Here is a 21,393-nt window from a genome sequence, read left to right as displayed (position 1 = left end):
GCAGTCTGGCTGCAGTGGGAAAAGCCCACAGCTAGTGTAGATCGTGGATAGTTGAATACAGTTGTATTTACAACTCAATGCTAATCATGAATTGTTAATGTTAATTGTTCTTCAGTACGAGTCTTAAGATCTTTTTTTTAATCTCTGTTCTATTCCTTTTTTTTTTCCAAATTAAATTTGTGTATTACAGGCAAAATCAGCAAATTAACAATTTACATCAGAAGATAAGGGAGAATGAAATACGAGCTCAACATGCAAGACTGAGCCATCTTGTGAACTGTGAAGATGCATACCTGACTAACTTACAGGTAGGATGAGTACCTTTCTTTCAGCAAACCTTTCCACTGCCCAGTATCTGGCACATAAAAGCATTTTCACAATTTTCTGCAGGCCAAAGTGTAGAGCTTTTGTGATTATTGATGGCTGTGTAGTTGCATAGCTACGTAGAGAAGACCTTCTAAGTGTTGTAGTTTACCTTATATTTGCAGAAATCTAAGTTTTGTTAAAATCTTGTATATACTTGCTGAAGTCTGATAAAAATGAGATTGCAGTGAGGGGGTTGTGACACTGTAAGGGTTTAACAGCATGCATGTATGATAGTCCTATAGGGAGATAGTCGGAGAAAAAAAAAGTTTGATAGGAGAGTATCCGAAAATAACTAATGAGAGATTTTCTGAAGAGGAGGAGGTACTGCCCTCCTGGCTAGATGGTTAGATTTTATGGATAGAATAGATGGAGGAGGTATGAGAAGGCAAACACTGGTGGAATACCTTTTGACAAGACACCAGAAAAGGACATGGGCTAGTACTCCTAGGGAGCATTTAGTCTGCAAGGGAATGTCTGGTGGTATTTTGAGTATACTTATCCTGATTTTCATCTACCTAGCACAGGTATCAAGTAGCAAAAGGATGAGGTAGCAAAGGTTCACTAAGAAATGCAGACCAGTGCATTTCTCAGTGGATTGTAGCCGCTTACAGCACACAAATTCCATCTCCAGGCCTTGGTATATCTAAAAGGCAATGTAGCAAGGGATTGTTAAAGACAGATATGCAGAGAAATAGCTTTTCTGTCCCTCTTTTATTTTGTTATCTTTTTTTTTTCCACAAACACTGCACTAGGATCTCAGCTAGGGTACTTCAGCATGACATTATTTGTGTACTTGGAATAACACAGTTGTACATCAGGTGAGACTGTGGTTTGTGTGACAGCAGAGAAATTCAGTTGGAGCCTCAGTGCAAAGTTAGGTATACAGAGACTTTTTGAGACATCTAGGAATGTCTAGGCTTTTGTTGCTTACAGATCTTCTTTTACTAAATACTTTAAAATCTGTCTAGGTTAAGAAATTTTTCTTTTGGGGTAGGGGGGCAGGAGAGAAAATGCAAGCAAAAAACCCAGACAAACAAAGGAAACAATATTGCAGAACCTGAAATTTTAGTGCACATATTTTAGTATGTTATGCTTCAAATAAAGCAGAAGGTGCATTCCTCTTTCATAATTTAAAGAAACTTGGAAGTTTATAATGTGTTTCTGCTTGATTTGTATTTGGGTTTCTGCTTGCCTTCTATAAGATGAATTTATAAAAGCAAATCTTTAATGAAGGTTTTAATCTGTTAATACTTTGCTGAAGGAATGTCATTACTTAAAGAAATTATACAGTATTTTTAAAGATAACCAATTTTTGTTATTAAAATAATCTTGAAACTGAAAGCCTAATGGGATGCATCTCCTTTTTCATCCCACATGTAGCCAAACTTCCATTTTGTGTTTGTCTCTGGGCAGTGGAAACGGAAGTTTTGGTATACAGAACAAAAGATAGCAAACCTGCCTTCTGACTGTAGCTCTAGTCTCAGTCTTGTTCCTGCACCCAGGAGTGATAGCTCTAAGCTTTGACTAGTACCGGTGTTCTACTTTAGGAGGGTCTTGAGATTGAAGTGTCTCTTACTTCAGTATATTCGTAGCAATTTCAAAGTGTTTTTCTTCCCAGGAGATGGTATGATAAGGCAGTGTTAGTGATTAGTTTTGAAAATGCTTTTTATCTGCATTTATGGGGATTTATTTTGGGATCACACATCTTCTATAAATCTGAGGGGGAAGTGGCCACACAATATTCTTGTGCATTTGTTATGAGTGTAAAGGTGTCCAGCTTCTTTGTCTTTTTGCTTCAGATTCCTGAAACACATGCTGTTGCCATGTATTTCAACGTTTGAAAAATCAAACCCCACCCTTCCTGACAGCTAAAAAAAATGCAGGACTGTTTTCTGCTCTGCAGTTCAAGTGTACAGCTGTGTGTGTGTCCATTTGTGTGATTATTTTATTTCTTTTCATAAGCAGCCACAGTATGAGAGCACACCACTGCAACCTCACATTTCAGAAAGATCAGCATCCCACCTCGAGGAGCTTGAGCGAAAGATTGCAGCAGCTGAGAGCAAGGAATTGCAACTCAGTGAAATTGTGAAACAGCTTTCAAACAAATCTAGTGAGGAGAAAAAGAAGATGGAGGAGAAAGTAAGTGTCTTTTCTGTTTCATATTTCTTTTTGTCACTGTTGCAGCAGCATATGTTCGCTAAAAAACAACTTGGTATATGGGTGCCTGAGTTATTTTCAAAAGGTCACTAAACTATCCATGATAGAAAAAGAAGAGTAATGATTTCAGGTAATAATGGATAAATCTGGACTTGCAGGGGATATATCCTAGAAAGTGATAGTAGGTAAAATGGTAATCATAGTAACAGTTTTAATCAGGTACCAGTTAAGCTTTGGGGGAAAAAAAAAAGCCGCTCATTTTTGTAGCTTGTAGTGTTTAAATAAAGTATCATTTAAAAACATAGGTTGCGAAAATTAAATCCTTATTTTTAGCATGGTCCCTCAAAGTTTTGAGATGCACTTACCAGTCTGTTTATGCCTATTTAGCAGGAGTGATTCTCTTGTAGCTTTCTTAGGATGTGTAGAGTGGACTTGAGTCTGAGACAAAGATAGCTGTGTTCTTGGAACAGTTTTGACAAAGGGTTTCTTTCCGGGCTTAAGGAATTCCCAGGGGCAGTTTTGAATGTACTCACAGCCTTCCTTTATTGCAAACAGGAATGTGCCATTGACCAAGGGGTTCCTAATTAATGTTATAGGGATACATTGTCACTGTTTCCTCATCTTCTTTAATTACTGGGCTAAATTTATATTATATCAGGTTCAAGGGATACAAGCAATGTGATACAATAAAGTGTCAGGTACAAAGAAGAATGCATAATTCATCTCAAAATTCTGCCTTACCATTTCCTGTGAACCCTCAGTATACTTTTCAATGAGGCAGGAAGGGCAGAAATTGGATACTGCTGCTTCCTCCTTTGTGAGCTTTTCCTGCCTGGATTCTTCCAGGCAGTGGCAGTGGTGGGGACCTGTGCAGCAGTGCTTCTGTTAACAGCATGGTCTGTAGGTTGGACCCTGGTTTTCACTGCACAGTCCTGATTTGCCCCTTAACACCCATCTATTCTGTGCACTGAGCAAAAAACTCTCAAGGAGAGAGGGCAGGGAGGGACAGTGGAAAATACTCTATTTTCCTGCGTTTTTTTCCACTTTTTTATCTAGATAATAAACTAAAAGAAGCACCAGGAATACGAACAAATGTAACATAATACAAAAAGTCTTTTCTAGGCTTATGGAAAATTAAGGTGCCTGTAGAAAAGGTATTTAAGAAAGCAACTATTCTGATCTGATGTCCTCTGATGTGGTTGTCAGACTGCATAAGATCAGGGTTTTGGCTTCCATTTTTGGTAGACTAAGTTCTTGGTCCTCATGTTTTAAGTTGTTTTCCTAGTTCAGAGGAAGTAAAATATATTCTGATTATTTGTTACATATGAATGTCTCAGTGGGTGACAGAATTAATAGTATTTTAGGTGCTGAACTGTTTGTGTTTTCAGTTCATAAGGCACATGGATTGCTCTGGGCAGAGGTATAGCAGCTGTGGTTTGAGGACACATGTAGGCCTATAATTTGAAGTTGTTGGGATTAATAATTTTTGTTTCCTGCTATTAGCCAATCCTTTCATGCAGCTGAGAGTACAATTCTTGGAGAGTTAACAGCCTCTGCTTCCAAAGCAGGCTTGTTTTTTATTGTTATCATAAAGCATGTACTCTTTCTTCCTTCTAGCTTAAAACTAGAGACCGATATATTAATAGCCTGAAAAAGAAGTGCCAGAAAGAGGCTGAGCAAAACAAAGAAAAACAAAGACGAATTGAAACGTTAGAAAAATACCTGGCTGACCTTCCAACACTGGATGATATAGAGGGCCAGACTAAACAGGTAAGGTGAAGGGGATTAAGCTCTCTAATATCTGCTCTCAAATATTTTACTGTTTCAGAATCTCTCTTTTTTCAACCTAACATTTAGAAAGAGAAGTATTTCAGTCTTTTAGAAAGCACTGTAGGTATTAGGATTTCTCACAGTCAGATAAGTGACACAGGTGTGAAACTATGCAGCAGGTCACTGCAAGGCTATGGTCTGATACAAGGCCTTCTGCTGGTGTGACACTATCTGACTGATGCAACCTTGTGTTAGCTGCAAATTCTAGAAGAGAAGAACAAGCAACTTCAAGAAACCGTGGCTGAGTTGGAAAAGAAGCTCGGAGAGGCCCGGTCGCAGTGCAGAGAGAGAGAATTACAGCTGGCGTCTCAGAAGAAGAAAGAAAAAGAGCTGGTCACAACAGTGCAGAGGTATGAACAGCACCTCAGGCTGTGCCCTGTAATGAGTGTGCTTCCCTTCCTGATGTCAAGACCTAATGCTATTTAGTGCCTTAATTTATTACAAAGCTAATGATTTTTTATAGTAAGGGTTTTACAACTTGCTTTGTGGCAAGTTGTAATTAATACCACAGAGAAGAGTGAGCATAGGGCATTCTTTGCTATCTGTCTTTAAGGATGTGGGGCACTCCAGCAATGGCATCACAGCCTGTTGGCAGATAGAGGATGGAAAAAACTTATGTGGCAAAGGAGCATTGTATAGAACCTGTCAGTAGGGCTGTTTAATAACTGATCTCTTCATGAGCTGTGGAAAAACTAGATATTAGCTGATCAGTATATCAGGGAAGGGTCAAAGATTTCAAGAAATTCCAGCTATTTCTTACCTTTTCATTGAGTGTGCAGATATTCACAAGGAAATTTAGCTGTAGCTAATATGTTGTCATTGAACTCGCCTAAGTATGAAAAAACAAATGGCACAGCTATCCAAGAATATCCAGGTAAGACGTGGAGAGCTTGTTACTATGTTCTGTTTTAGATCAAGGGATCTAGATAAACAATTTATTGTTTTTAATTAAAGAGAAGAGGGAAGCAGGGCAGAATCAGTTTGAAGTATCTGTGTTTGTTCCTGCCCTTAGTGGCCCCTCTGTTGGGTAAGGTGCATGCCACAGGAGTCTGAAAGGTTTCCATGATGAAAGCGAGCTGGCTGGGACACCTTGCCAGCCAAATTGTTGACACATTGTTTCCATCTTACCAATGGAAGGCCTCGGTGCTCTCATAATCCAGAGGGGGATCATTCTGCCTTTTCTGAAAGCCTACAAATAGTTGGGGTGACCTCTGGTTTCTAAATTAGACAGCAAGGTTAGCACTAAGGATATTTCCTTTCCGAGAGAAGGTGAGCAGACAGAGGCTGTAGCTACACGGATGGGTTGTGCAATGGAGGGTCTGCAGGCCATGCCCTTGTGTGGGAGCATTCCTGGCAGGAATGGCCGTGGGCTCCCCATTACAAGTCACAGAGGGTGTGACTGATGGGCCACCAGCCCTGGGCACAGCCTCTGATTCTGGACTCCCAAGTTGCATGTGCCCCAGTGAGACAATCTGATTTAAAAGCTCCCAAAGCTGTGAACATTCACAGATGCCTCTGATCTTTGTTTTGCCTCCCCCAGTAGCACAGAGCAGCTGTGAGCACCACAAAGCTTTGCTTTGCTGCTCTCTGCCCTCTCTTCCTACACAGTACTGCTGGAGCTGTGCCTGTTGGGCAGCTCAGCACAGAGTATGGCAGATAAAACCTGTGTTCATCTGCATGAATCTGGCCTCGCAGTGCCATGGCAACTTGAGTCGTTCAGAATTTTTGCATCATTCATGCACTGTTGATGCATGAATTATATGCTCTTTCATAAGCCTTGATTCTGCTAGGTACAGTTTTTCAGTTCTGGTTGGCAGGATGTAAGTTGCTAATTTCTTCCTAGAACACACATCCCACTGGTTTCTATTAGCCTACCTAATCTTTCTTCCATGTTGAATGGCAGTTTACAACAGAAAGTAGAAAAATGCCTGGAAGATGGTATCCGGCTTCCTATGCTGGACACAAAACAGCTTCAGAGTGAGAATGAATGTCTCAGAGAGAAGAATGAGAAGGCCAGTAAGGTTAGTCTGCAAATAATCTGCTGGTGACTTCTTTAACCTTAAGTCTTCCTACACTTCTTTCTTTTTTTTTTTTTTTTTTTTTTTTTTTAATTTAGAAATAAATACCTCACTAAAGAATTACATATTTGACTTTTCAAGACCCACTTGTTTCTGTTCAGAACATTGATTTTGCATTAATTTTGTGTTCTGTCAAAGTTGAACTGTCTTGTCATTTGTGTTTTTAAGGATGCTATTTAGAATCTATATCTACACATCTGTAGGCTGATTTTTAGACAACAATCTGAAGAGATTCAAGCCTTCTAAATTGCTTAATTTTATATTCTAGGTCATAGACAATCAACAAAATCAGATAACTGGACTGATTTTGGACATGCAGGTAAGGAAGAGCATATATTCTGTTGTTTACTGTGTGTATTTTTAGTTCATAAGAATAACATTTCTAAAGTTGAATTTCATTCTTTTATCTTTCTGAATAAGAGTCAAAGGGAGAAATAAAAAAAACTTAATCTTATAGATGGACTGTAGTCAACCCATGTTCTCTTGCAGGCTCATAGTGTAGTTGTTATATCTCTGTGGTTTAGCAGTTCACTGGTACTCATCAAAAAGTAAGAAACTGTTTCTGTGTCACATCCTTGTTCTGCTGGTCTAGTGCATCATCCAAAGTACAAAAGCAATGTTGCTTAAGGGCTTCATTGCTCAGTTTGTTAGAAGAGACAGGTGCCTTTCTAAATCATCCCATTTTACCCTGTTCAACTGGTTTCTGACACTTAGATACTTTAACTGTCTTGGTGGATCTTGGGCACCCAGCTTGCAGCCAGAGATATTTCTAGACAGCAGAGGTTGTCAGCTAGGAGTCAGCTGCAGCTCTATAGATCTGATTAACAGAGTGTTGAAGGTTACTCAGTGTACAACTGTTTGTTGTGGAGAAAAAGAAATGTTATACAGCTTTTAGACAGGAAGGTATTACTTGCCATAGAAAAAGCTCAGCATTTAAAAAACCCTAACATCTGTTTTCAGCAAGTACTGAAGCCAAAGTCTAGTTTCCACATTCCTCTTCTAGAATGTCATTTGTCTATTGAAAGTTGTTGTTGAAAGATTATTTACATATATATGTATATATATGCACCATATATATACTGTGCTTATCAGAGATACACACAACTTGCTAAGTGTAATATCATCAGCCTAAATTGTTCCATGTTTCCTAAACTTTCTGGTATTTTTCTCACCATCACCTTTATCTTGAGACCAGTAATCTTCAGTGTTTTATGTGCTTAGCCTGACATGACTTTAGGGAGCTGGACTGGGCAATGCTGAATAGTTGTGACTGTCTGTGAACACGGTACTGTTCTGTTCTCCAGGACTTTCTCTTACTTTTCCTCTTGAGGTATTTTATATAAGGACAGAAAATGAGATTTGAAAATGGTGTCAGCCCTCAAATTACTTGTAGACTGTAGCAGCTTGTTTGTATCCTTGATCTCGCTGGCCTTTCATACTTGTAACCTGGGAAGCACTGAAAACATGTTCATTAGAAATTGAAATCCCTTATCAGTACAGAGATACAATTTATCTTCAGCTAAGATGATCTCATTTTATTCCCTGTCTTCTGCCACGTTGTAAACTTGTGCTTGAGAATGTATTTCAGTTTGTTGTTTTTAACTTGCAAGCTGAAAACAAATTCTGTTTCAGACAGCAGTTGTATAAAGCAGTATTAGTTTCTATTTGCCCATAATCATGATGATATTATTTTGATCTTCCTTGTATGGTTTTACTTCTTTGATTTGTTGTTTTGAGGAAAGGGATTAAAATTTTGGTTGGTCTTGGCAAGATGCTGTGCTGCATATATAATGCATCTTTAGAAAGAGAAGAATTGTCGATGACAGTGGTGTTTTAAAAAAGAAATTAATATTTACATGAATAATTTAGATACCACAAAACTAACAGTTTTGGTACAAAAAGAGAGTAGAAGTAAGTCAGATTGTACAATGCCTATGTTACCCAAAGTAATCTGTCATCCATCTTGTCAGTCACAATAAACCCCAACTGTACCAGGCTGGGAATATTGCCACCAGTGTAACTTCAGGAAGCATATGGAAAAAGTAAGGGTGAAGTATGGAGAATTCATAATACCATGAGAAACCTGGAAATCTTAGCACTATAGGTCATCCAAGCAGCTAAGCACATGTGTTTTTTCTGAGCATAGAATGACAGATCTTAGGTGTATCTTTTAAAAATAAATACTGATTTCTACTTTTAGTAATTCCCATTAAATGGAGCAGTTCTTGAGCTGAACATGTGCATTGCTTGGAATACTCTAAAAGTTGTTTTTTGCTTAGTTTGCAGAGTCATGTAAATTTATTAGTAGATGTAGTTCTGAAAATACACTGGGGAAGGTTAATATTTCTCATGTTGTCTTCCCTTCCACCTCCCTCCTTCCAGAAGCCTGCAAACCTTTTTTATCTGTTATCGACATGAACCATGTAAGTGGTAGTCCTAATGCATCTGTCATATTTGGGGCACATAGTTGAGTCCCTGAACTTGATCTTCATCATATTAGAAGATAATTCCAAATATCTCCCAGTTGTTAAAACTGCAAGATATTTGGAAGCTGGGAGGGTGTTTTTGGTACTGCTTTGCCCTCTTCACTTCATGTTTCTAAAGTATAACATCTGTATGCCACAGATGGAGCTAGAAGGTCCTTCGGTCCAACCTAGTAATGGTTATTTTTCTCAGTAGATAATGTTTCTAAAAAATGAAAGGCAGTTATTCAGCATTACTGCAGGTTCTGCTCATCTGTAAGCACGCAAAGGAAATGCCTGAAGCAGTTATTTCCTGGCCTCTCCTGGCTCAGGGTGTTTCCTTTGCCTCCTTCCTCCCTCTGGAGCATGTAGTTCTGCTTTCTCAAAGAGCTTATCTTTAGGATGCACGTTACTCAGCACTTCCTTTTGAGAGGCATGCTGTGGGTAAAAAGAGAAGCAGATCAAGTATATGAAAATAGTTTTAAAAACAAGTAATCATATCTGGGTTCTGCCTGCTCATTCTTACTGCTGACATGAAAATAAAATGTTGGGAGTTTTTTAGTCCACACTAAGTCTGTAAATGTTAGCACCATCGTTTTCCAGTTTTGCAAAGAGCATGACAGAGTACTGACTCCCCACTGCTTGTGTGGTGTCGAGCTGAATGTGCAGAGAAATTTTATCAATGCTGCAGCACCTTTTGTGACCAGCCAGGCCTTTAAAAACTTCATTTAGTGTTGGGCCTGCCTTGCCTCTAATTACTTTCTGCCTTCTCATCAGTACTGCTAAATCTTCTGTTTGAAAGCACCAGGCGTTTATATAGTCTCTATTCATTGTTAGTATTCAGATAAGATGGCTTGAATATTCCTCTTTCTGAATTTTGCCAGATGACCTAGAAAGACATATCTACAGATTTAAAAGCCAAGTAGTGGAATAAATATGAGTACTTTCAAGAGTGAAGACACCTGTGCTCATGCTGAATTCACCCTGAAAATTCTATTTTGGCAGTATCTCTATTTCTCAGTTTGAACTTTGTGGTTGAAAACTGGTGAATTGACAGCAGGTCATTCCATATTGAAGCAGGTTTTTTATTTGTTTCTGTTGTTTAAGATCACTGACCTGTGTTTTCATTCATTTCAGTCTATGCAAGAGAAGCTTTCGCAAGAAAAGCTGATAATTCAGAAGATGACAAATGAGCTTGAAGAAAAAGAAAGACATATAGAGCAGTTGAATAAAACTCTCTCTGAAGTAAGTAAAATAGCACTGGTAACCCAACCCCCAGAGCCAAGAAGAACTTTATAGAATGATTATAAGATCTCTTGGTAGGGCTTTATGAGCTTAATTGCATACTTAAATGTCCTGGCTCCCATGCAGATATATAATGCATACTAACCCTACCTCAAGAAGTGAGAACTTAGAGAGTGAAGATGACTAATAATGATAACGTGAAATAACCGTGTAAAAACTGTCTGTTTGCTGTTCTTTGGAGGGGTACAGAAATACCTATTATATGTTTGGAAATTAATTATTTTTAATTGTACTGTTTGTGGCTTGAAACTTTCTGCTACAGTGAACGCTGCAGACTGCAGACTAACTTTCCCCCTTGTTCCATTTGCTTTTCACAAAGAACCAAAGACTGGTGGAAGAGAATGCCTGCCTGAAGGAGCAGATGCGGCTGGTGGAGCAGTCCAGGCAGCCAGTATCTGAGAAGATGCCTGTAGCAGACCAGTTGTTCAAGGAGATGTCCCACTGCTTGTTTGACTTGAAAGCACTGTGCAGTATTCTTACCCAGAGAGCTCAGGGCAAGGAGCCTAACCTTTCCTTACTGCTGGGAATCAGATGTAAGTGCTGTTGACTTTCCAGTGTTTATTAAATGTTTTGACACAAAGGAATAACAGTTTAGCTAATGTGGTGCTTGAACTTGCCAGCTGGACAAGCTTGTGTCCCCTTGCTATGCAGATGGAGCAGTGGTGCATGAACTCATGGAGCTCTCTGGAAAAGCTGGGCTCTTAGTGCCTCTGGGCCACTAAGTGCATGTGACTACACAGGTCCTTGCCAAGTCAGGAGAGCAGGTAGCTGGCTCTTCCTGTGTACCCAGTCATGGATATATTCACTCCTCTAGAAAAGAAAGGTGTGTAGCCAGGTGTCTGTCCTTCATGAGACACACTGCAGTCAGTGTGAGGGTTAACAGATGCTAAACACATCTTGTGCTTTTGTTTTAAAGCCCTTGGGGTCAAGTGATAGGAATATCCATCTATTGTTTGAATATGTGTAGGTCTGGTTTGGGAGTGGAAGTGTCCAGATGTTTTAAATAAACCTTGTCTCTTGTGCTTTTCATCTAGTCTTCTGCGTTTACTAAGCTGTTAAATTTAACCAGGAAATGAGAAGCATGCCCTAAAACCAGTCAGACAAAGTTTATGTTGGGTCTTCCCTTCTAACAAGCTGGTTTTGTTGACCTGAATGTATCATATTCTGATGTTTTCTGAATGTTAATTAGAATTCATCAAGTAGACAGGTTGCTGAACTGAACCATCAGTAAGGTAGAAAGGTAAAGTGCAGTGTTTGTGCAGCAAAAGCTGCTACACACCTGCTAGCCCTCTTTTCTGAGTGACTGTAGAAACACCCAAAGTCTCTAGAAAATGGCTGCTCTATCCATTTCTTTCTGCTACTGTTCTGATTCATCAGACTTCAGGAGGTCCAGATGTTGGTGCAAACAGAAAAGCATATCTTTCAGAGAAGCACCAATGGGCTCTGAATTAAGTTCACATGCTACCCCATTTTGTAGACTTTCATCACACTGAGGAGTGATTTGTTTAATGTAATTAAAGTGGCTCGCCTCTTATTTCCATGGAGGTGAGTTGTTGCAATATTCACAGGACAGAGCTGCTGGAGCTTTAACTTTGGGTGTTGTTTTTCACAGCACTGAGCTGTTCATCTGAAGAGAGTGAAAATTACCACAGCACGGAGACCCTCTCGAAGAAGCTCTTGGACGTTTGTCAGCTGCGGAAGGACATTGATGAGTTAAGGACTATAATGTCAGACCGCTACGCTCAGGACATGGGGGACAACTGCATCACTCAATGACAACACTCCATCCTGTAGCAAGTGACTTACCAGGTCCTGCTGTGTCACAGGTCTTTGCATTTCCATTAAGGAGCCATATGGAAGGCTGCAGATAGCACCGGGCACGCATCTCCGAGGGCTGTGTGTAATCGATCTCGGGAGTCTGGTGTGCAGGGGACAGGCATCGTGTGAACAGTGGTACAAACTGCAAGAAATCTTTTCTCCAAACTACTGAATGTAGGAACAAGCTGTGAAGAATGATTCAGTTGGACACTGTTTCCTTCATTTGGGCTCATTTTATTACTTTGCCTAGTTTTTGGAACCAGAACTTCAGAACAGCCATGCTGCTACAACTCAGTCCTTTCCTTCATCAAGGGTTTGTGTGGCATTATCTGAGTTCAGATCTTAGGGGAGAGAGTCAGAGAACCTATGCATGTGTATGTCTGGCTGTACGTGGTGCAGCCAGAGACTTCTGCCACTGCACTTCACTCTAAGAATTGCAATTAGAACAATCTTGGAGCACTCAAAAGTAATTGCTCTCCAAGTTGTCAAAAATTAAGAAGTTTTTAGTAATGGATGTCTACCTTGTTTGTCCAGTAGCAGAAAAACCCCAGGTTTAACTCCTTTATGCAGACAGTCCATAAAATATAGCTGTCTCAGATTGTTTGAAGCACTCTCATGTTGCTGTAAGAGGTCTCAGTAGTACAAAGTCTGTGACAAACCAGAGAAGCTGTAAGACATAAAACTGCAGCATACTACATGGCTATAAGAAAAAAAAAACCTAATCAATCAACAACTGTATTTTAGTGTTTGTACTTTTTTTTCCCCTTAGGTCCTTTCCATTTCAAAATATTGCTGTATTTTGTTCCTGGAGGCCTCTGATAAGGTTGTGCACCACCTCAGCCATTTTTACCACAGCTACAAAAAGGGTGTTTGATCCTTGGCAAAATTAAGGCTCAAAACAGAATGTTTCCAGATAGCAGTATAAAGTACTTGGTTATCTGAGGACTGAAAAATTTTCCACGTTGTTTGGGAAATCTTGATTTCTCCATTTTTGTAGGAAGCAATTACATAAAATAGTAAGCTCCATAGCTATGCTCCAAGCTATGTTCCGTAGCTAATTCAGTGAGCATCACTTGGCAGAGCTGTTTAACTCCTGTGGGACAGATGACATTTCCAGGAACATCACTGCAAGTTAGCTGCAGTTATGCATGATGGAAAATAGTATTTAACTGAAGGAAACAAAAACTTGCAAAACCACTTTTGAATCACACTGTTAAGAAAAATATGTGCATCACTGACTTGTATGGTATTTCAAGAGGGTTTCAGATGCCTTAAGGTGCAAGTCAGTCAACTGATCTGGAGTGGGGATAACAGCAGAAATCTCTTGGAAAGCTTAGCAATTTGAACCAGGTTAATTCTAGGTTAACATTTTTATGGCAAAAGTGAGTATCTTCAGTTTTCTGATTTGGTGATGTTTTGGTATCTGTTCATTGTTTAACAGTTAATGTTGTTTTTATAATTTAGTGTTTTAATTGTTTTTAGCTGTATGAGTTTATTTATTTGACAGTTTTCTCTATCTTGAAACTAGACTTGGACTAATTTGTGGAAAAAAAAAAAATTACTGTTGCTATTTATATTACTGCAACATGCTGTTATCAGATAGAGTAATCTGACTGGTTTGGCTCCTGTGAGCACTCAAACAGTGTCTAGGTAAAATCTCAAGTGAAGTTACCTAGTGTCTACTAGGAAAAAACCAAGACCATTTTACTTTAAATTCCTGTGCTCTTTCTGTAGGCACACTTCATTCTCTCCATCAGGGAATAATTGCTCCAGTATTCCTTGTCCTTCTCAGTGGTGGATGCAGGTGGAGTTGGAAGTATAATTGTGCTCTTCTCATTGATATGATGGGTTCTGCTGTGAGTGGGGAAAAGATGTTCTGAGCTAATCTGCATTCTTAGACTGCAATTGGATCAATGCTTGTTATCTAAAGGTATGATTTACTGTGGTGGCTCATTAGCAATATTAATTCCACATTAATGCACACCTGCTTCATCAAAGGTGTACTTTTATACTAGTGCAAAACTGAAAACAAAGATCTTTGTACCAATGGGCTTGCACAGTTTGCTGTGCCTCTGACAGTGACTTTTGTGACTAAGGCTTCAGCTCTTTCCTCTGATGTGGTTGGTTGGGTTCGTCCCTGCAGTGAAGCAGTCTTTAGTTTAGGGCATCTGTCTCCTATAAGAATTCAACAACAGCATTTCAGATAAAAATTAGAAATATTCGGGAGAGAGGAAACCGCAGGTTGCACATTATTACTTCCTTAGATGGCAATGTTGTACCTATAAAAAAATCACCAAAACTCACATTTATGTACATTTGATAGAAATAACAAGGAGTTTAATAGAGCAATTAGAGGGGAGCAAGAGATATTTTGAGTCTCTTTGAACTATTAAGCTTGTCACTTGGCTGGTATTTCTCCACTGTCCCTCCTGCTAAATGGTGAAACTGTACTGCAAAGTTGAGATCAGTAATTTATATTTGCCAAGCACTTCAGAGCTTTTCTGCTCTTCAAGTATTAGTTGAAATTCCCTCTGGGAGGAGATCCCATTTTATTCATAATACTTTTGGTTGCAGTGCAGTAATCTTGTGGTTTAATGTTTTTGTTACAGAACCTGTAATATTTATGTTGACTTGAAAGCACTTGATTTTAAAACCCCCTGAGTTTATCTGCCTCAGTCAAATTAAAGTAGGGAGGTAAATGATGGATGTGTGAGCCAAAGATGCAGACTACCAATTGATTATTTACAGCGATACGTTGATTGCTTTGATTTCTTAAAATTTGGCCTGTTGTTGTGGTAGCAATTACTATATATGCATCAGTTTACAGATGCCTCTAAATGGAATAAGCTTTGTCTAAGATATGCATGACTGTTTAACTGGTTAAAATGTAGTGTGTGTGGTCTCATTCAGCATATTTAATACAGAAGTGATTAACGAATGTTAATATTGGAATTGCTTCGATTTAGTCATGACAACTTTTTGCTGTAGCTATTAGACAATCCCAAGGGCTGAAAACAACTGCAGGTGAATGGATACTGTACCATTCTGGCTGTCAGCAAACTGTACAGTAACACTTTGTACAGTTTCAGATAGAATTTATATGATCCTCTAGAAGATACTTACAGTAACTACTGTATTTAAGAATGTATTTTGAAAAAGACATGGAAAGTGACCCTCTTCCGGCAAGCTATAGATGCTGTATTCACTCTGTGTAAGTATTTACTGTATAGAAGTAACGCAGCTCAGTCATGTAAACATGATTTAGGTTGCTGAACTCCGCTGTGCAGCTTTGTGGTGTGACAGGTGTGTGACATTGTGGAGATTTGCTGTAACCACCCACTCGGGCTCCAGCATTTAAAACTGATGGTGGCCAACAAGTCATTCAAGAGCAGAAATTCCGTCCTTTTCACTTCTAAAGGTTTCCTTCCTTCCTTTGCCCTTGCTGCCTGTCTTTTGTTTCAAACATTTTTTTGTTTTTGTTTTCTTGGGAAGAGTAAGAGGACAAGGAAAGGAGGAAAGCAAACCTTTCCCTCCACGACCTGCTGCTGTAGCACAGGCAGTGACAGCACACTGCAGTCTCTCCAGCAGTTTTCCTTGCCCTTCTCAGTGGAGTGATGCAGGTGGAGCTGGAAGGATAACTGTGCTCTTTTCATTGATATGACGAGTTCTACCATGAGTGGAGAAAAGATGTTCTGAACTAATCTGCATTCTTAGACTGCAAACAGATCAGTGGTTGTTATCTAAAGGGATGATTTATTCCAGTAGCTCATTAGCAATATTAATTCCACAGCTGCATACCTTTGTGCCTTTTTAGCCTGAAGTAAATGTATATTCCCCTGGAACTTCAGATAAATTGTTAGTGTGCTGATGACTGCACCTTCTTTTCTTCTCACCTGCCATTACTTTGTTAATAAGCTTTTGTAGTAAAAACTCTTGCATAATGTCTAGAAACAGAAGTACTGAAACTAGGTACTAGGTGTACACTTCGAATGTTAGGCTGGTTGTTGTATGCAGCTTCTTTGAATACAATGTGTGAGCAGGAAACACAAATCATAATGTGTTTTTTCTGTGTATATTAATTACAGTATATCATTAGTTCAGTTGGGAGGAGTGTCTGGAGCTCTCTTTTAAAAGCACAGCTGACATATGTACTGGATCAGTCCCTGAAGACTGGTAGTTTTGTAAATTGGGTTCAATTTTTGAACTGCTCAGAATACCTCATATGTAAATAGAGTTGTCATGACTTAATCACAATGTGTTCATTGTAAAAAGTAAAGGAGCCACTGGCTGGCTCAGCTTTAGGCTTGTTGTTCTTGCCTCTTTTTGTAATTTTTTTTAAAGTAGGGTTTACAGCTAGAATTTTGAATGCCAAAGTTCTATTTATTAAATAATAATAAAAGTTTTCATTATTAATGACTGGTATTTTTCCACTGGAATTTGTTTGTTGATGTTTGGGATTTGTATCCACAGAGCAGAAATAAATTTTGTTACAAAAGTGAGTTTTTCACAGTTTTCATTTGTCCAGTATCTGGCATGTGACAGAAGTGACCAAAGCTGGAGACAAGAAAGGAATCATGAAACGTCTTCCCAACACCCACCCCAGCTTCCCTTCAGTGATCTGTTCTGCTGGAATACCAGCTGACCAAGCTCTCTCTTCCTGGCCTTTTGTTTTGGGTTTGTTTTTGTTTGTTTTTTTTTTAAATCAAGGCCTTGATATAAAAAATATTATTTCTGTGTGGTAAAATTATTTTAGAGCAGCACTCCCTGCTTTTTTAGACAGATGCTCCTGTTGGCCACCTTGGATGCTGATTTGAGACATCACAGGTAGGTCTGTTCAAAAGACTAAGCACAAAATTGTAGACAGAAGTCAGTAATCCTTGCTGCATGAAATACTGCAGCTCAGTATGGCCCAACACAGCCAAGCAGCGTTGACTTCCATGTCAAGTCACTCTGAGGAAACGTCAAAGGTTAAGGATTTTAGTCAATCTGACAGGAGTCTTCACATGTGTATAAGGAAGTGGGGTCACCCAAGAAGGTTTTTTTCTGGCTGTGATAAATCTTGGAGCCTGTTTGGAGCATCAGGTGCTGAATGAGGTTGGCATGTAGAGTGGTTTTCTCCCCTCACACTCCATCGTGCAGAGTGCAAAAGCTGGCACTAGCTTTTCTCTTGAAGCCACTGAGAAATGCACTCTAGTTAGGTAATGCTTCATATATGGTAGACAGCACTTGCTTTTCTCCAGCATTGTAACTGAAGGTTGCATGATGGGTTTCTAACTCAATTAAAGACATTCTGTGCCCTGTGTAAATACGTGTAACAGGCTGCCCAGATGCCAGCTTTTCACAGATTGCTGAGGCTGTCCTTTTGTGAGCTGCTGGAGTCAGGTTTAGTTTCAAAGTACAGCAACTAAAACACTGCTAACGTCAGTAGTGGTAGAAAATGTTCTGTTGCCTTTTATTCCACAAACAAAATACAACTCCACCTGTGGGTTAAAATGAAGCCTTAAGCAATAACACTGCAAATAGCGCTGCAGCATCTTAAATGAGTACAATTTGCAACAGGTAAATCTGTGGTCGATTGCCTTCCTTATGTAAATTAAGTCTGCATCGTGTGCTAACAATGCTGGGTCGTTTGTTTTGTATATGAATGGGTTCAGTAGAGTTGGAAAATTTCCAAGTGGCAAGGGAAGTGGATAGTATGAAAGATGTTTTTTAATTACATTTTAGTATGTGCATATTTCTTTTCTGGCTTTGTGTCAGTTACTACCCCTCTGAGGGCAGCTGCTGCTTTTCTCCTCCTTCTCTTGGTGTCATGGATCTGAATTTCATGGAGATAAAGGCATGGAAACCTGATAGGCTCAGCTAATGTTTTCAGGGGCTTTGATGAGCAGTTTGGCAGCTCCCCTGAAGAATGCAACCTGTAGGTATCAATAGACAGAAAACTGATTTAATGTGTGCCTGAAGGAAGGCAAAAGGAAACCATTGTCGAGTTCTGGTTGAGAAAAAATGGTATCTCCTGCTGAGAGACTGAATTCTAACACTAAAAGTGGTTGTAAGAGTTTTCTGGCTGAAAACCCCTCCTCGTGTGGGATCTGAATAGAATTCAGTATCAAAGAAGCTTGTCTCCCCTACAATAAAACATAGGAATACAGGTAGCCCCTGACTGCTGCCAGGGAGATGCTAAAACCCCTCCCAGACTAAATGGTTTGTATTGAGCTTTGAGGTGTGCCCAGGTGCCAAAGGAGGGTGTTTCTGACCCACTGCTGTCAGCCTGTGTGGGGTGTGGGCCCAGCCGTGTCCCATCCTGTCCCAGTGCTGGGCCAGCTCCCAGCCTGGCTCCCAGGGCCGAGCTCTGTCCTGGGGGGCATCAGGAGCCAGCTCCCACAACTAGTCACAGTGCTTCAGTGTGGGCTGAGACAGAAATCACATTTTCAGGGTGCCCCAAAAAGCTGCCTCCTCCTTTGCAGCCCTGCTGAGATGCATTCACAGGAGCCAGGAATGTGGACAACAGGACTTAATGGACCGATGCATTTTCTAACCTTCTGCTATTTTTGATCTCATAATGGTTAAATGAGATGATGCCTAATTTATTGTAAGTTAATTGAGGGCAATCCAGCAACAGGGGGGCAGAGAGCTCTGATCACAGTGAGTGATGACACAAACTTCATGATCTATCTTCCCTCAATGCAGAGACACTTGAGCTGTTCAAAAAGCTCTGTTTTAAGGTGGCCTGAAAGTAATGCTGGTGCCTGGACAGGGCAGGATGGGCTGGTGTGGTTCTGCTGCAAACACATGCTGCTGTGGGACTGGCACTGGACTCTGACACACCCCACACTGGTCCTTGAAAGCCCCACTCAGGTGCTGTGGTGGTCACACACAGCACGACCAACCAAATCTGCATTCAGCTGAGCTGCTTGAAAGCTCCCACTCAGGATTTTCAAGCTGAGCTTTCACCTCAGCAAGCTCAGGTGTGCACAGCAGGTTGATGGCTGTCACCCTCCTGCTAATCTGGACAATGCCTGGTTATCCTCTACATCAGAGCTGGGGTGACAGGACCCAGTTTCTGGAGCCCCCTTTGGTCAGTAACTTTTCCAAAAAATGGTTTACTGGCAAGTTAAAGCCACAAAGCAGCCACCTCCCAGCAAAATCATCCCTGAAAGAGTATAACCATGTGCAGAAGATCATCAGCAGTTTTCATCCCTCTGCACCCCCCACGGGAGCTCCTCACTCTGGAGAGAGACAATAAAGGTCACAGCTGGGAGGGGGCTGGCACAGGCACACACTGCCCTGCTGAGAGCTCTGCTGCAGGAGGGAGGGCTGCAAAGGGCCATGATTGATGGCATAATCCCACCAGACCCCAGACACAGCTCATTATACAGGCCAGCATCATTAGTTACATTATCACCCACTGCCTTGGTGCCTGGGAAGCAGCAAAGATGAGTAATGGGATATTTTTGGTTTAAATTGGGGCTTGAACATTTTAATTAAAAGCCTATTACAATCAATCTGTTTCTAACATCCTTTCCCTCACCCTCATTCATAAAAATTAATTATCACCATGGAAGGCCAGCACTATCCTGCTCCTGGCCAGTGGCAGCTTCACTGCATGCACTGAGCCAGCCCAAATTGTGTGAAGTCAGCAGGGCAGTTCACCAACCCACTGCTGGCCCACAATAGGGGTGTTGCTAGTCACATAAGCAAAAGTGATGATCTGCTCAGACCTGGCTCCCTCAGACATTCATTTATATCTTGGAGATGACCCAGACTTTTAAAAAGGAAATTGTCTTCTCACAATTTTTAAAATGTCCCACATCTTTCCCAAAGTTCTGATGCAGTGGCTATAAAGGTCAGCACAAAAGATGACCCCCAAATGGCTGAGAGAACAGTTAATAACATGGGGGTACCAGGCAGCTTAACACTATGTATTTGCAGTGTTGCTCCAAAACACACTGAGAGTGTAAGAATAAATACAAAATTGATAATTAAAAAAAAATGTAATAAAATAATTGACTAGACTTTGCCTTGACATTCTCAAGGCTCATCATTGACCCCAGCCTCCAAAAACAAAGAGACTTAGGTCTTAAACTTTTTCCAGCAGCTCTGGAGTTCAAAGCAGAAGTGCTTCCCCTGCCAAAGAGAAATCAACAATTTTAACAGAGGATTTTTCTTAATTAAAAAAAAAAAAAAAAAAAAAAAAAAAAAAAAAAAAAGTATAATTATAGTGTTACTGTCTCCTGGGAAATCCACACAGTGTGATATATCTATCAATAGGACTCATGCACTTGCAAACTATACAGTTTTCTAAAATCCCAACAGATTGGTTTGTGCAGCAAGAAGTTGACAACAAATTATTTCCACAAATTAAAAAAAATCAAGTTGTTTGTAACATACATTGCAATTGATGACTTTACAAAGCAAAAAAAAGTCAAAGACCTCAGTCATATAAAATAAGAACATCTAGTTTGGTAAAGAAATACAGTCTCTTCTCCAATAAGAAAACAACTACACTGTTACAGGCTTCCAGATAAACGAACCAACAGCTGCAATAAGATCCATAATTCATCAGCTTGTCCATGAGGATGTTACAGGAGACAGTGCTGGAAGGCTTCCTAAGCTCAAGGCGATATCCACTGCTTTCTCCTTCTCCATCAAGCAAATTATTTTGTTGTAGAAGCCTGTCAGGTCAGTCACACATGGTTTCCCCTCCATAAACCCATGCTGATTACTCCAAATCATTTGTATTTAATGTGTTGAGAAACAGTTTTCAGCATAACTTGTTCTATCCCCTCCTGGGGATCAAGGTGAGACTGACCAGCCTGTAGTCCCCTGCAACGTTTTCTTGCCCTCCTAGAAAATGCCAATGACATTTGCTTTCTTCCATTCTTCAGGATCCTCAGTGTACAAGGATTACCAGGAGTGGCCTTGGGATGACATCAGGCACTCGTGGGTACTTCCCATTGGACCCAAAGATTTGTGCATGCCCAGTTTGTTTAAACACTTATCCTGAGCCTCCTCCATAATGTGTAAATCTTCATTGCTCAAAATTCCAAATCTGGGAAATGATCTAATCTCTGCTGGCTACACCTCTCATTTTCTCACAAGTAAGAATCTTTCCCCAAGTCCTGAGGGTGGCAGACGCTGCTCACTCAGTTAAGGGAGTTAAAACTTTACTTTGCTTTTAGCAGGTGACAATGCTAACCTGATCTTTTTCCATCTTTCAAACAACTCCCAAAAGTGAAGTACCACACTCTGAAAGTTTGCTGTTATTCTGAACTGAAACACATGTCAAGAAAAAAACCCACTAAATTCAAAGAGGTGTGGAGGTTGGATGTGCCATTTCTGCACTTACTCACTTTTCCTTTCCCATTTTGCCAGCTGCC

The 21,393-nt window shown here is 40.1% G+C and overlaps 1 protein-coding gene across 3 annotated transcripts in view; it reads left to right on the top strand.

Moving 5' to 3' along the window:
* The window catches only part of CEP85L (centrosomal protein 85 like), a 129,655-nt gene extending 116,096 nt beyond the window's left edge, over positions 1-13,559 (top strand). For 2 of the 3 annotated variants that reach the window (XM_056487012.1, XM_056487010.1), the window contains exons 5-13: positions 191-308; positions 2,329-2,505; positions 4,141-4,293; positions 4,549-4,703; positions 6,257-6,374; positions 6,700-6,750; positions 10,031-10,138; positions 10,518-10,731; positions 11,811-13,559. In XM_056487012.1, coding sequence (XP_056342987.1) covers positions 191-308; positions 2,329-2,505; positions 4,141-4,293; positions 4,549-4,703; positions 6,257-6,374; positions 6,700-6,750; positions 10,031-10,138; positions 10,518-10,731; positions 11,811-11,974 — 1,258 coding nt within the window. In that variant the 3' untranslated portion in view covers positions 11,975-13,559. The remainder of the gene's footprint in view (positions 1-190; positions 309-2,328; positions 2,506-4,140; positions 4,294-4,548; positions 4,704-6,256; positions 6,375-6,699; positions 6,751-10,030; positions 10,139-10,517; positions 10,732-11,810) is intronic. The other variant, XM_056487011.1, reaches the window with a different exon arrangement.
* The last annotated feature ends 7,834 nt before the right edge of the window (positions 13,560-21,393 follow it).

The sequence above is a fragment of the Oenanthe melanoleuca genome, chromosome 3, assembly GCF_029582105.1.
Source record: "Oenanthe melanoleuca isolate GR-GAL-2019-014 chromosome 3, OMel1.0, whole genome shotgun sequence".
NCBI classification, from domain to species: Eukaryota; Metazoa; Chordata; class Aves; order Passeriformes; family Muscicapidae; genus Oenanthe; species Oenanthe melanoleuca.
Note: the sequence above shows the minus strand (reverse complement) of the source record. Positions and strands in the feature narration are given on the sequence as shown.